We start from the raw sequence: 13,181 nt of genomic DNA on the forward strand, positions 1-13,181 counted from the left end.
AGTCTATAGTATATCTGTTCTACTTTGTTTTTTCAGCCTATCTCATGGTCTATCCTGAAACATCTGGCCCACTACTTGGTCTCTCAGTTGGGTCACTCTCCCACTAAAACAAGAACAAAAATCAAGGGCAGATAACCATTTATAGAAAACTAGGTCCCCAAAGATTCGTGAAAAACTGAAGCAATCTAACACGAATCTATTAAAAAATAAATATAATGTCTAAAAAGACTTAACCTCTATAATGCAATAAAAAAAGTAAGTAGCAGACTAAATAAGACGGCATTGGAAATCAGTGGTCTCCAAGGCAATAATGGAAAGAAAAAAAAAGTACACACACACACACACACACACTTTAAATGCTGACTGAAAAAACCCTTAAATAATAAACATATAGAATAAAGATGGGTGGTATGAGATTACCTGGATCTGTGCCCTATTTCCAGCTGTGATATTAGATATTGTCCAACACGCCTCCTTTTTGATAGACTCCTTTGGGCTACTCAGCAAATGCAACAAACTCTGCAGAGCTGAGCAATTCAAAATTACCTAAAGGAAAAGTTTGAAAAGGTTACTTACTGTATTGATCCAAACAGAAGTAAATCTCTAACTCACACACTTTATTTTAGGAAAATACAGGCAAAAAAAAAAAAAAATCTCTCCTTGAAATTTTAGACTTAATTTTACACATGTGAAAAAGTATTCACTGCTAAAAAGAATTCATTTCTAAGATTATCAAAGCAATTTCATTATATATACTCACAACTGCTAAACATAATATATAGCACAATGTGCCTTATTCACTTTACTATGCCTGTAGCATATTAAAATATCTTTCCAGTAAGTGGCCAGAAATTAGTTAAGTTGTCTCAGATTTTTAAGTCTTCTGATGACTCTCTACCTGGTAGTCAACAAATCAATATATACTTAGTTAAGAATACCAGGTGCTTTACAGGATACAAGCATTGAAAATACATGCCCCCAGCTATCAAACAGCTTACAAAGCTGAAGAAAGTAAGAAAAATGTAAGTGAACAAGAAAATCTACTCTACTAGAAACTAAAATCATAAAGTTATAAAGTTAAAATAATATATGACAGGCTCAAGAATCAATCATTAAAGAAGAGAAAAGTGAAAGTCACTCAGCCCTGTCCAACTCTTTGCGACGCCTTGGACTATACACTGCATGGAATTCTCTAGGATAGAATACTGAAGTAGGTAGGTAGCCTTTCCCTTCTCCAGGGGATCTTCCCAACCCAGAGATTGAACCCACATTTCCCACACTGTAGGTAGATTCTTTACCAGTTGAGCCACATGGGAAGCCTCTAAAGAAGAGAATAGCATATCTAGTCTAGAAACAAATGCAAGTATTTATAAAGAATTAAGTATATATACTTTTTTCTTCAAGAAAGGATTAACTGACTGGTAGTCTTATTTAATAGATGGTTCTAGTGAAGAACTAAAGAACCTCTTGATAAAGATCAAAGAGAAGAGTGAAAAAACAGGTTTCAAACTCAACATTAAAAAAACTAAGATTATGCATCTGGTCCTATTACTTCATGGTAAATAGATGGGGATAATGTGGAAACTGTCAGATTTCATTTTCTTGGGTTCCAAAATCAATGTGGATGGTGACTGCAGCCAAAAAATTAAAAGACACTTACTCCTTGGAAGAAGAGCTATGACAAACCTAGACAACATATTTAAAACCAGAGATATCACTTTGCTGACAAAGGTCCAGATAGTCAAAACCATAGTTTTTCCAGTAGTTATGAAGGAATGTGAGAGTTGGACCATAAAGAAGGCTAAGCGCCAAAGAACTGACACTTTGAAACTGTGGTGCTGGAGAAGACCTGAGAGTCCCTTGGACTGCAAAAAGATCAAACCAGTCAATCCTAAAGGAAATCAATCCTGAATATTCACTGGAAAGTCTGATGCTGAAGGTGAAGCTCCAATACTTTGGTCACGTGATGCCAAGAGCTGACTCACTGGAAAAGACTCTGATGCTAGGAAAGATTGAGGGCAAGAGGAGAAGAGGGTAAAAGAGGATGAGATGGTTGGATGGCAATACTGACTCAATAGACATGAGTTTGAGCAAACTCAGGGAGATAGTAAAGCACAGAAAGCCTGGTGTGCTGCAATTCATGGGGTTGCAAAGAGTTGGACAGGACTTAAGTGACAGACTGAACAACAAGGACAACTAGAATAAGGGGTAACTAGTTGAAAAAAAATTTTAAATCAATTCTTAACCCCAAACAGTTACTAAAATAAATTTGCAATCTATTTAAACAGTAAATATAAAAAAGAAACCATAAAGCAGAAGAAAATATTAATATAAATTAACCAGTTAACAGCTGGTTTGGAGGACAGTGAAGGACTTTCCAAGCATTAAAAACAGCAGAAGAAATTATTGGGGAAAAATTAAAATTTTACCAAATAGAAATTTTTGTATGTCAAGAAATTCATGAAAATTAAAATGCACAGCAATGTGTAAAAGCATTTGCAACAGAAAAGGTTGCTGTCTTTAGTATGTAAACTGATAAGAGAAACTACAATTTTAATAGCAAATTACCTCACAAAGAAATGAAAATTAAAATGAAGCCAATTTTGCCTATTAATTCAGAAAGTAACAAAACTTGTAGTTTAACAAGTACAGTCATTCCAAGTAACAGTATAAAAAAGTCACAAAGCAATTTGTTAAATGCTGAAGATGTGGTGTGGAAAATAAGCATGTCAGAAGTTAAAGAATTACTTGAGAAAGAGTAATAAGAAAAAAAAAAAAGACTTCATGGGACAGGGTGGGAGGAAACACTCTGAAACTCAGATAGGATTTTATAAGCAAAGAAGAGGGAGGACAAAGCATATGGAAAGATTAGAAAATAAAAAATGCTGATAAGCTATCACAAAGTACTGAATTAAGAAAACATCAGTGAAACTATTAAGGAAAGGTTCTGCACCCCCAAAATTATCAGGAGGCTAGAAAGAAGAATGAAACTAAAATACTGCAGTACAAATTCCTAAGTCTTTCAAGGTTCTTTATCCCATAGGCACTAAAGCTCAATGTTTCTAGAAGGAAAATAATGTGAACAGTTATTTTAGAGAAGATTAAGCAGTTAATAGGAAGAATACACCGAGAGGGGTAAATGCCTGGGAGAGCAGGAGGATAAATAAGGTAGGTACAGCAACAACCACTGTACGTGAGAAAACAGAGCCCGAACTAAGGTAATCAGGTGTGGACCTAGAAACAATAAAGGGACTTGCCTGGTGGCGCAGTGGGTAAGATTCCGCCTGGCAATAATGCAGGGGATATGAGTTTGATTCCTGGTTGGGAAGATTCCATATGCCACAAAGGCTGTGCACAACTACTGAGCCCAGGCTCTAGGGTCTGCATGCTGCAACCACTTAAGCCTGCATGTTCTAGGGCCCGTGAGCCGCAAGCTACTGAGCCTGTATGTCACAACTACTGAATCCTGAACACCTAGAGCCCGTGCTCCACAAAAGAGAAACCACTGCAATGAGAAGCCCTCACACCACAATGAAGAACAGCCCCTGTGTGCTGCAACTAGGGAAAGACCACACAAAGCAACAACGTCCAGCACAGCCAAAATTCAATAAAAACGCTAAGAATCCGTAAGACCTGCTGACTTGCTATCAAAAAAAAGTATGAGAGATAGAGATACCAAACATGACTGCCAAGTTTCAAGAGTGGGTTAATAAATCGTACCATTAATTGAAGTGGGGAAAAATCAAAACTTGGAACTCACTTCGTGGGGGAGAAGATAAAGTGAGACAGGTACTAGAGACATGTTATTGGAACTTGAGAGAGATCAGAACTATATATAGATTCAGAACTTCATTTATTAGGTAAGTATTTTCTGAGTCTCTATACATTGTGCCTGGGACAATTATAAAAGCACAAAAGTGGACAAGATTGACACAGTTTCACCTCTATAAGCTTACAATCTAGCAGATAGCTATCATACAATGGGAAGTGCTATGATGGATGAAACAAAGGAGGGAGCACCTAATTTAAGAGTTAGCTTCTCAGAGAAAATCAATAGCAAGACTTGAAAAATGACAAGACATTAGTGGCAGAGTATGAGTTTGTGGGAGGGACTGGTCAGAGCAGAGATGGGGGATGGAGACATATATTCCATGCTGAGGGAAGCAAGCTCTGTGTAAAATCTCAGAACTTGGGTATATCACAGCTATTACATAGGAATAAACAAGGCAAAAGCACAGAGCATGGCATGGGAAGGGGTAGACAAACTTTTTTTCAATAGCAAATACACCGATACGGTTTTAAGATTCAGAAAATAAAAAGGACTATATAAGTTTTAAGCTTCCTTTCCATTCCTATACCCCAGTTACCCAGAGACAACCAACGTTATTAACTTCATGTGTGTGCTTCCTCAGAAATTTTATGCAATTACAAACACACACATATTGTTTCTTTCTCCTCTCCTCTCCACCACTCTTACACAAATAGTAATGTATGCTACACAATAATCTGTGCCTTGTTTTCCTTTTTAAACAACAGAACCTGAAAAACATTCCGTATATTAAAACATGCTTAACAGGTTCTTCATTCTGTTGCACAGCATTTCATTATACAGGTGCCAGACTTTAAAGGATCTTAGAACACTATCCAACAACAATCGGGGGCTATAAAAACATTTTAAGAGAATGACATGATCAAATTTGCACGTAACAAGCATCCTTCTGGTAACATGGGAACAGTACAGTACAAAATGTGTGAACTAAGCACTGCAAGGAATAAGCAGAGATGACCATCATTAGTGACTGATAAGAAAGATAGAAGAAAGGTAGTAATCAAACTAACGTCCAGTTTTTTGGCTTGGGCAACCGCTGGGGTCATTCACCAAGACAGGAACGTAAATAAGCAAAGGGCCAGATATACCAGGAAAAACAACAGTTTCTCTGTGGACAGAATAATTTTAAAGTAAACATTAAGAGCTGGAAGACATCTGAGAACAAAGTTTCGTTAATTTTAGAGAAAAGAAAAATGAAGACACTAAATGTCTTGCTGAAAGTCAGAGCTGGTTAAGAAAGAGCTAAAGCTGAAACCTAATCCCCTACAGAGGATAATCCCATAGAGAGAAATGAACAGGTAAAGGAGCTTGCTAAAGAAAAATAAATGGTCAGTGAGGCAGGAGACCCAAAATACTTCAACAACACAGAAGCCTAGGAAGATAATTTTAAAGATGATGCCAAGGCATCTGAGGGATCAAGAATAAAAACAGCTAGAAGAATCCACCGTGAGTGATGTATCTTGATATAAAAGTTTAATGGAATAGAGGATAACATTAAGAACTAGGAGTGAAGATCCTCCTCACTCAGGAAACTTGCCATTTACAAAATGGAGGAAGCTACCAGGGAAGATGACATGAAGCTGACAGAAAGGATGCTACTGGAAACTTCTGATGCTCACAGGAATCCCTTCAAGTAGAAGTAGTGAGAAATAAATCTAACCAAAAGGATAAGTTGCAGTAGTGTGAGTGTGTTTGTGTGTGTCCAGCAGCTCAGTTGTATCAGATTCTCTGTGATCCCAAGGAACCCACCAGGCTCCTCAGGAACCCAAGCAGTAGATCAAGACAGAGATACAGAGAGTGAAGGTATTGAAAGTAGCTACCAAAGCTAACATTTAACAAACATCAATGAAACAATGTATCAATTCTCCCCAATAATATGGAGTTAAATACTATAATGGAAACATACTGGTGGTGAGGGGGTGGGGGTGTCAATGTGCTATTTTGGAAGAAAAAAAAGTTACCATTTATTCATACCTGTGTCTGAATATCATCTCCTGTGACAATGTTTCCAACAGCCCGCAAAGCAGGAGTAAACCACTTTATAATCATTATGCCTGCAACCATAAAAAGATGTATTATATCCAACAGTAACATCTGTAATTTCCTCTCCTTAGAGCCAAAACCCAAAAGATATGTGATAGTATCTTGGACCAGAAAGGTACAAGGAACCCTACCAGGATGAGGAAATGTTTTTGGTGTACCCAAGAAGGACTGTTTTTCCATTTAATATTTTTGGATAAAAGCTACAAATCTGTTCTAAAAACCTTTCCCAAGTATTTCATCACCTAGAGTCCAAGTTTTTCCTCTCATTCTTTAAAACAGGTTTCATTTACTCTTTACTTGGTTTCCATGGTTGCTGAGATAATAGAGAGCAACAGTAATATTTACATAGCACTTTTAAAGTTTTACAAATCATTTCATTTTCACAGAAATAAAAACATGTCAACAGCTGAACTACCTTGAAAATGAGTCAGGCTCCATACTTCAAATACTAAACTCCTTCTACTAAACTTCAGCTAACTTAGTGGTCTGAAAACCCCCTCTAAAATCTTCTACATATCTGAAGACAGATATTAAGTTTTGAGTTCATGCTAAATAAGTTAATATCCTTTAACTTTCCTTAAATATCTTATTTTCTCTCCCATTTAATGAGATTGATCACTCTTCTCAAAACTATGCCAGTTTCTTCACATTTAAGATCTGATGACCAAAAAGAAATGTTAAAATATATAGTAAAAGTCATTAAAGAGTACAAAAGACTACTTCCGAGATTCTGAATGCTGTACTTCTGGCTCCTCCAGCATCACATTGCTTTTCATTCACAAAAGCATTATGCTACTGATCTGTACCCAGTCTATGGCCAGCTATCATCACAGAGTTTTATATTCTATATATTATATTATCTAACCCATTCCATGTGTCATCTTTGGAACAATGTTTCCTTCCATCTACTTTATACTTACTCCAATAAATTTCACATGGCTTGTAATTACACTATTTCCCCATTACGTTATCACCCTAATTTTTTTCTTCAATAGTATTTTCTAAAAATTTGATTAATACAGTCTCTAATTAGTTATGCCATCAGTAAATCTTCCACTTCATAAATGAAAGGGATCCAAAGATATATAGCAAATGAAATTCAAAGTCTGACACCAGTCTATGAGCTTTAAAGAGCTTAGACTAACTGAGCCTAGACTACATGAGACAAAAGATAAGTTTGCTATCCAGTGGTTTGTCTCAGAATATTAAGTATGAGCTAGAACTAAATAGATCAGAGTTTTCCAAATGTTTTTGCTGAAGGGCTGCTCACAGAGGAAGCATAAGAGACTCTTTATAACCCTCAAAACAAAAAAACAAACAGATTTAATGTGAATATAAAAAGTAACAAAGGACAGTAGCCCAAAGCACAATGAATCAGTATAATACATTAATATTTGAGTATCAGCAACTAGAAAACTAGTATGATAGACAAAAGAACACACACACTTTCTTAAAGATATCTTACATCAACAGCTCCACAAGTCTCCTACATACTCCTGCATCAATGACTGCTTGAATTTTATCATTGGGTCCATCTGACAGATATGAGAGGGCCCAGCAGGCATCAGCCAGTACATCAGTGTCACTGACAAACAGCAACCAGGAAAGCACATTCAGACAAGGGGAAACCTGTAAAGGAAAGGTGACATGATTATGAAATTCAATAAAATAAAAGCAAGTGAGGAGTGGGGATCCAGAAAGCAACCAGGCACACACCTGGTGACTTCTGGGGTGATTAATACTTCTAGAGATGGAGTAATAAGTGGCCAAATGACATTTCCACCTTGCAGTTTACTTTGACAATACTCAGAGCCCAAGGAAAACATTTCAAAGAGCGAAGTTTAATATATACCAATTTTCAGGGTGGGATTCCTTGTCAAAACACTCTCTGTGAATCACAGATAAAGCAATTTTCCCAAGTGCTAAAGCTAGGAAATTCTACATTTTAGATACTTTGTTATGAACAAAAAATGCCACATTTTAAGGTTAGTTCAGAGCTTTCTACAGGCAGTGAGACTTATTCCAAATTCAAACAAAAATAAAGACCTAGTTTTCTAGAAACAAAATTCTAACATTTTAGTTTATAAAAAATCATTCTCTTTCTATTCACATTAACACTAGTTGCTACACTCTTTTAACTGTACTTTTTCTGCCAAGTTCCCACATAATCCTTACCTTTGCAAATTCTGGAGGTGGACTTTTCCCTCTACAGAGATTAGACAAAGCCCATACTGCATTCCGGGTCATAGTCAGGCGGTTCTGCTTTGAAAATAACCTATAAGCATAGTGATGCAACTGGTAAATGATATAATGGGCATCAATTCTCTGATAGCATATGATAAATACTTAACCACTTAATGCTATTGATAGACAGATGTCTTCAAATAGCTCTTCTCCAGAACAATAAAGTTTAATTCTAATACAAAGAGTTCAGATTTTTGGCACTCCTCTTTACACACCTGAATAAGAGAGTGCCCAAAGAAATGAGCTGAACAAGTTAGTAAGAAAATATTTATAATGAAAAGCAACACTAGGAAATCCAAAATGATTTCCAAAGATGCACTCATTTCTGAGGAACTTCCCATATTTTCAATACTCACAAAAAATAAAGAAACTTACTGCAGAAGAGGGGGAAGAATATTGCAGTCTAAGACATAGTCCCTGCACATGGTACTATCTCCAGCAATGTTGCCAAGAGCCCAGACTGCCTGTGAAAAAATCATTCATTAATGACAGGCTGCAGAGTCTAATGTTCTCATATTTCTTTCAAAAAAGATGCCAACATACTATAAAAACTCTTTACAAAATAATACAGTAGCTAATCAACATATTGTACATGGACATTAACTATTAACACTACTAAGCTCACTCATCAGGGAGTCAAATGAAACTGTTATGGGACTGATAGAAGATCAGTAATATTAAAAATATACATGCAAATATACTCATGGTAGTGAAGTCATTAAAAAGAGGTACCAGTTCTTATATATATTCTTTACCTTAGGGGGTCCTATCCTTAAGTAACATTCCATGCAGCCCTTGGAACATAGCAGAGATCCAAATGGTTTACTCAGCTTATTTAAAATGTATTTTAAGCTTGCTTACAAAAGAAAACAGTGAGCCAAGAAATTAAGAGCAATAAAAATGCAGAAAACTTGACTCAATTTTGGGAGGTGGATATAATAGCAATCGACTAATCTTTCATGGGTACACACATGTTAGAACTTACAAATTATACACTTTAACCATATGCAGTTTACTGTACATTTATTATACCTTAATAAAGTTGTAGAATAAAATTGTACTCATTTAATTTGTATTTATGAGTTTGACAAAGTTTGTGATAATTAAAAACGCATTTTCTCTAAGTGATTTTCTGCACAAAAGTGACACAGACTTGCTACTTCAATCAACACCAGAGCATCACCAAAAACAAACTGCTCACATGTCTACAATGGGCATGTGTAAGACTTGAGGAACTTCAGGGCTGGAGGGAAAAACAGTTTTATGTTTCTAGGAGAAATTCTGCCTATATTCACTATGAAACTTCCTATTTAGGTTAAGTTTAGATTTCTGGAACACTCCATGTGAGAACCATGAACTGTCATATCCAAGTAGTAAAACTAAGACTCTTAAATATAAGACTCAGGGAAAAACTGTATTCTTTAACCTGCTTTCATCTTTTACCTGTTCCTGGACATCTTCAAACTCTGAGCTGAGCAATTCTATGAAGATAGGCACAGCTCCTGCCTGAATCACAATCCGGGTCTGAAGAGAATTTCCTGAAGCAATATTTGTCAGTACCCAAGCTGATTCAAACTATAAAGATAAAAATAATTTCATTATCTTAGTAGAATTTAATAGGTTGTTTACTTACAACAAGGTTTTCTTTAAAAAAAAAAAAAAACCTGTCTTCTATGCATGAAGAAAGAATCTGAGATCATTATTTGAACATACTCTATCAGGTAAATACTATACTAATTTAATAGAAGACTTCCCAAAGAAATAACCTTCATCAGGAATATTGATCAGGTGTCTAAAATTTCAGATCAAGGTAGAGCTGACATGAGACCATAAGAACAATGAGGGAGTGTTTGGTACCGTACTGTATTTTTCAAAAGGGTTAAGAAAGAACATATGCATTAATTTACTTATTGTACAAGATGTCTCTTGAAGGAATCACAATAAACTGTAAATACTTGCTACTTACATGGAGAGGTATGGGTGAATGGGAAACAAATACAAGAAGGATAAACACTTTTTAGAGTAAAACCTTTATGTACCTTTTGGCCTTAAACCATGTTTATTATCTAATAAAAAACAAAATTGAATAGTTTCTATAAAATGGGAAAAGTGAAATGGGGAAAGAATATTAGTGTAAAAGGTATAAAATATAGGCAGAGTGAAAAAGGCAGAAGACAATTTAAATGATTAAGGAGACCAAAAGGAGTTAATAGGCATACAACTAACAGAAATGGCAGCTCTATATTCCAATAAATGAGCAGCCTTCAAACCAAGGCACAGAGGTGTGACTTTTTTAAAAAGAGCATTCCTAAAGGTTAATAAACTGGTAAACAGAAGGTATGAAGGAAATTATGGCCAACAAAAAATACAGCACATTATTAATTGTACACATCTCTATGGTACCTTGACTCTTTAGCCCAATAAAATGAAATCCAAGAATGAACTCCTATTTAGAGTTCTTAATTAAACTTTGGCTTTATTTCCTTCTCCTGTTCTGTCTCCTATTTAATATTCTTTAATGAAGCATATATGTGGGGGCAAAAAAATTCAGAGACATGCCACTTGAATGAGAATCTCAATAAAAAAATCATCAAAATAATGGAGCTGTGATTCTTAAGCTTTTGGGTCTACTGAAAGGTAGCTGTCGTATAGAAAAATAAATCAATCACTTGGGGTATGGGGAAATGAAAGAAATGGAAAAGCAATCTGCTTAGCACAGTCCAAAGATACATGAATGAATGACAGTAAATTCATAGAAGACGACACTTAAAGAAGGGGATATTCAAAGAAACCTGTAAGTGTGAAATACAGAAGTGAAATAAAGTGGTCTGATAGACAGTTACGACACTGATATTACAGCAGCAGGGAGGCCAGACTAGGAGCACCACAGTTAAAGGGATTTTTTTTTTTGCATGATAACTCTTTACTATAATCTCACATGCTAGTAAAGTAATGCTCAAAATTCTCTAAGCCAGGCTTCAGCAATACGTGATCCGTGATGTTCAAGCTGGTTTTAGAAAAGGCAGAGGAACAAGAGATCAAATTGCCAACATCTGCTGGATCATCGAAAAAGCAAGAGAGTTCCAGAAAAACATCTATTTCTGCTTCACTGACTTTGCCAAAGCCTTTGTGGATCCAAAGACTGTGTGGATCACAACAAACTGTGGAAAATTCTGAAAGAGACAGACATACCAGACCACCTGACCTGCCTCTTGAGAAACCTGTATGCAGGTCAGGAAGCAACAGTTAGAACTGGACATGGAACAACAGACTGGTTCCAAAGAGGAAAAGGAGTACGTGAAGGCTGTATATTGTCACCCTGCTTATTCAACTTATATGCAGAGTACATCATGAGAAACGCTGGGCTGGAAGAAGCACAAGCTGGAATCAAGATTGCCAGGAAAAATATCAATAACCTCATTGCAGATGACACCACCCTTATGGCAGAAAGTGAAGAACAAAAGAGCCTCTTGATGAAAGTGAAAGAGGAGAGTGAAAAAGTTGGCTTAAAGCTCAACATTCAGAAAACTAAGACCATGGCATCTGGTCCCATCACTTCATGGCAAACAGATGGGGAAACAAATGGTTGACTTTATTTTTTGGGGCTCCAAAATCACTGCAGATGGTGACTGCAGTCATGAAAATTAAAAGACACTTACTCCTTGGAAGGAAAGTTATGACCAATCTAGACAGCATGTTAAAAAGCAGAGACATTACTTTGTCAACAAAGATCCATCTAATCAACGACTATGGTTTTTCCAGTAGTCATGTATGGATGTGAGAGTTGGACTGTAAAGAAAGCCGAGTTCCGAAGAATTGATGCTTTTGAGCTGTGGTGTTGGAGAAGACTCTTGAGAGCCCCTTGGACTGCAAGGAGATCCAACCAGTCCATCCTAAAGGAGATCAGTCCTGGGTGTTCATTGGAAGGACTGATGTTGAAGCTGAAACTCCAATACTTCAGCCAACTGATGCGAAGAGCTGACTCATTTGAAAAGACCCTGATGCTGGGAAAGACTGAGGGCAGGAGAAGAAGGGGACGACAGAGGATGAGATGATAGGATGGCATCACCAACACAACAGACATGGGTTTGGGTGGACTCCAGGAGTTGGTGATGGACAGGGAGGCCTGGCATGCTGCAGTTCATGGGTCACAAAGAGTCGGACATGACTGAGCGACTGAACTGAACTGATAAGTTCAGAAGACTTTTAAACACTGAATATAACAAAATAACCTCATCTTAAATCACCTCTATAATTAAATTACTACCCAAACCAATGTTCAAGCCCTTTTCAATCTGTCTGAATTGAAACTTGACATTTATACAGGCCTTTATATTTTAAAAGCATTAGTCACATACTCTTAGGTGTTCCTTACAACCACCCAGACAGAGACGCCTAGCTTTTCTAGTTTATGAATGAGGAAACTATCAGCAAAATATCCAATGATCACTAATGCTTTGGGTAATGTAAGTCAAAACTATTAAAACAGATTATAGTCTCCTGATCTAGTAGGCTTATGAACCAAATCAGCTTCCTCTCTGAAACACACCTGTAATAATGACAAGAGCCTTTCAATGGCTTGTAGTTTTAGTATCCAGGGCAAGCAATTTCGATTAATGACATGCCAGATTATTTAGGAAAAGCTAAAAGGAACACAGTTCACTGACAAAGTAGTTTCTTTTGCTTACTAGGAAAATTAACTAGTTTAAGAGAAACATTTGAAGTGAGTACAAAAGCAAACTCTCCTACAAGAAGGAAGGCTCCAAGTTCAACAAAGAGTCATCAGCATCTGAGAACAAGTCAAAAATACGAAAATTTGGTGGAAAAGCAACCTGTAAAAAATGAGTAAAGTCAGCATAGACAGCAATCTATATCAAAGAGAGAAAAGGTTTGCAGTGAGATTTTGATGCAAAAGAAATGGTAACAACAACCTGAGTAGATAAACAATATATTAAAGAATTATAAAGGCTTCCCTGGTGGCTCAGTGGTAAAGAATCTGCCTGCAATGCAGGAGATGAGGGTTCAATCCCTGGCTTGAGAAAATCCCCTGAAGGAGGGCATGGCA

The 13,181-nt window shown here is 36.6% G+C and overlaps 1 protein-coding gene across 1 annotated transcript in view; it reads right to left on the bottom strand.

Annotated features, from left to right (window-relative positions):
- The window catches only part of KPNA1 (karyopherin subunit alpha 1), a 70,815-nt gene that overhangs the window by 12,824 nt on the left and 44,810 nt on the right, over positions 1-13,181 (bottom strand). Inside the window, 7 exon segments of the mRNA XM_020912770.2 lie at positions 421-546; positions 5,804-5,860; positions 5,862-5,883; positions 7,338-7,501; positions 8,048-8,147; positions 8,492-8,580; positions 9,560-9,691. Of these exon segments, the coding sequence (XP_020768429.2) occupies positions 421-546; positions 5,804-5,860; positions 5,862-5,883; positions 7,338-7,501; positions 8,048-8,147; positions 8,492-8,580; positions 9,560-9,691 (690 nt within the window).

Source organism: Odocoileus virginianus, chromosome 4 (genome assembly GCF_023699985.2).
Source record: "Odocoileus virginianus isolate 20LAN1187 ecotype Illinois chromosome 4, Ovbor_1.2, whole genome shotgun sequence".
Classification (NCBI taxonomy): domain Eukaryota; kingdom Metazoa; phylum Chordata; class Mammalia; order Artiodactyla; family Cervidae; genus Odocoileus; species Odocoileus virginianus.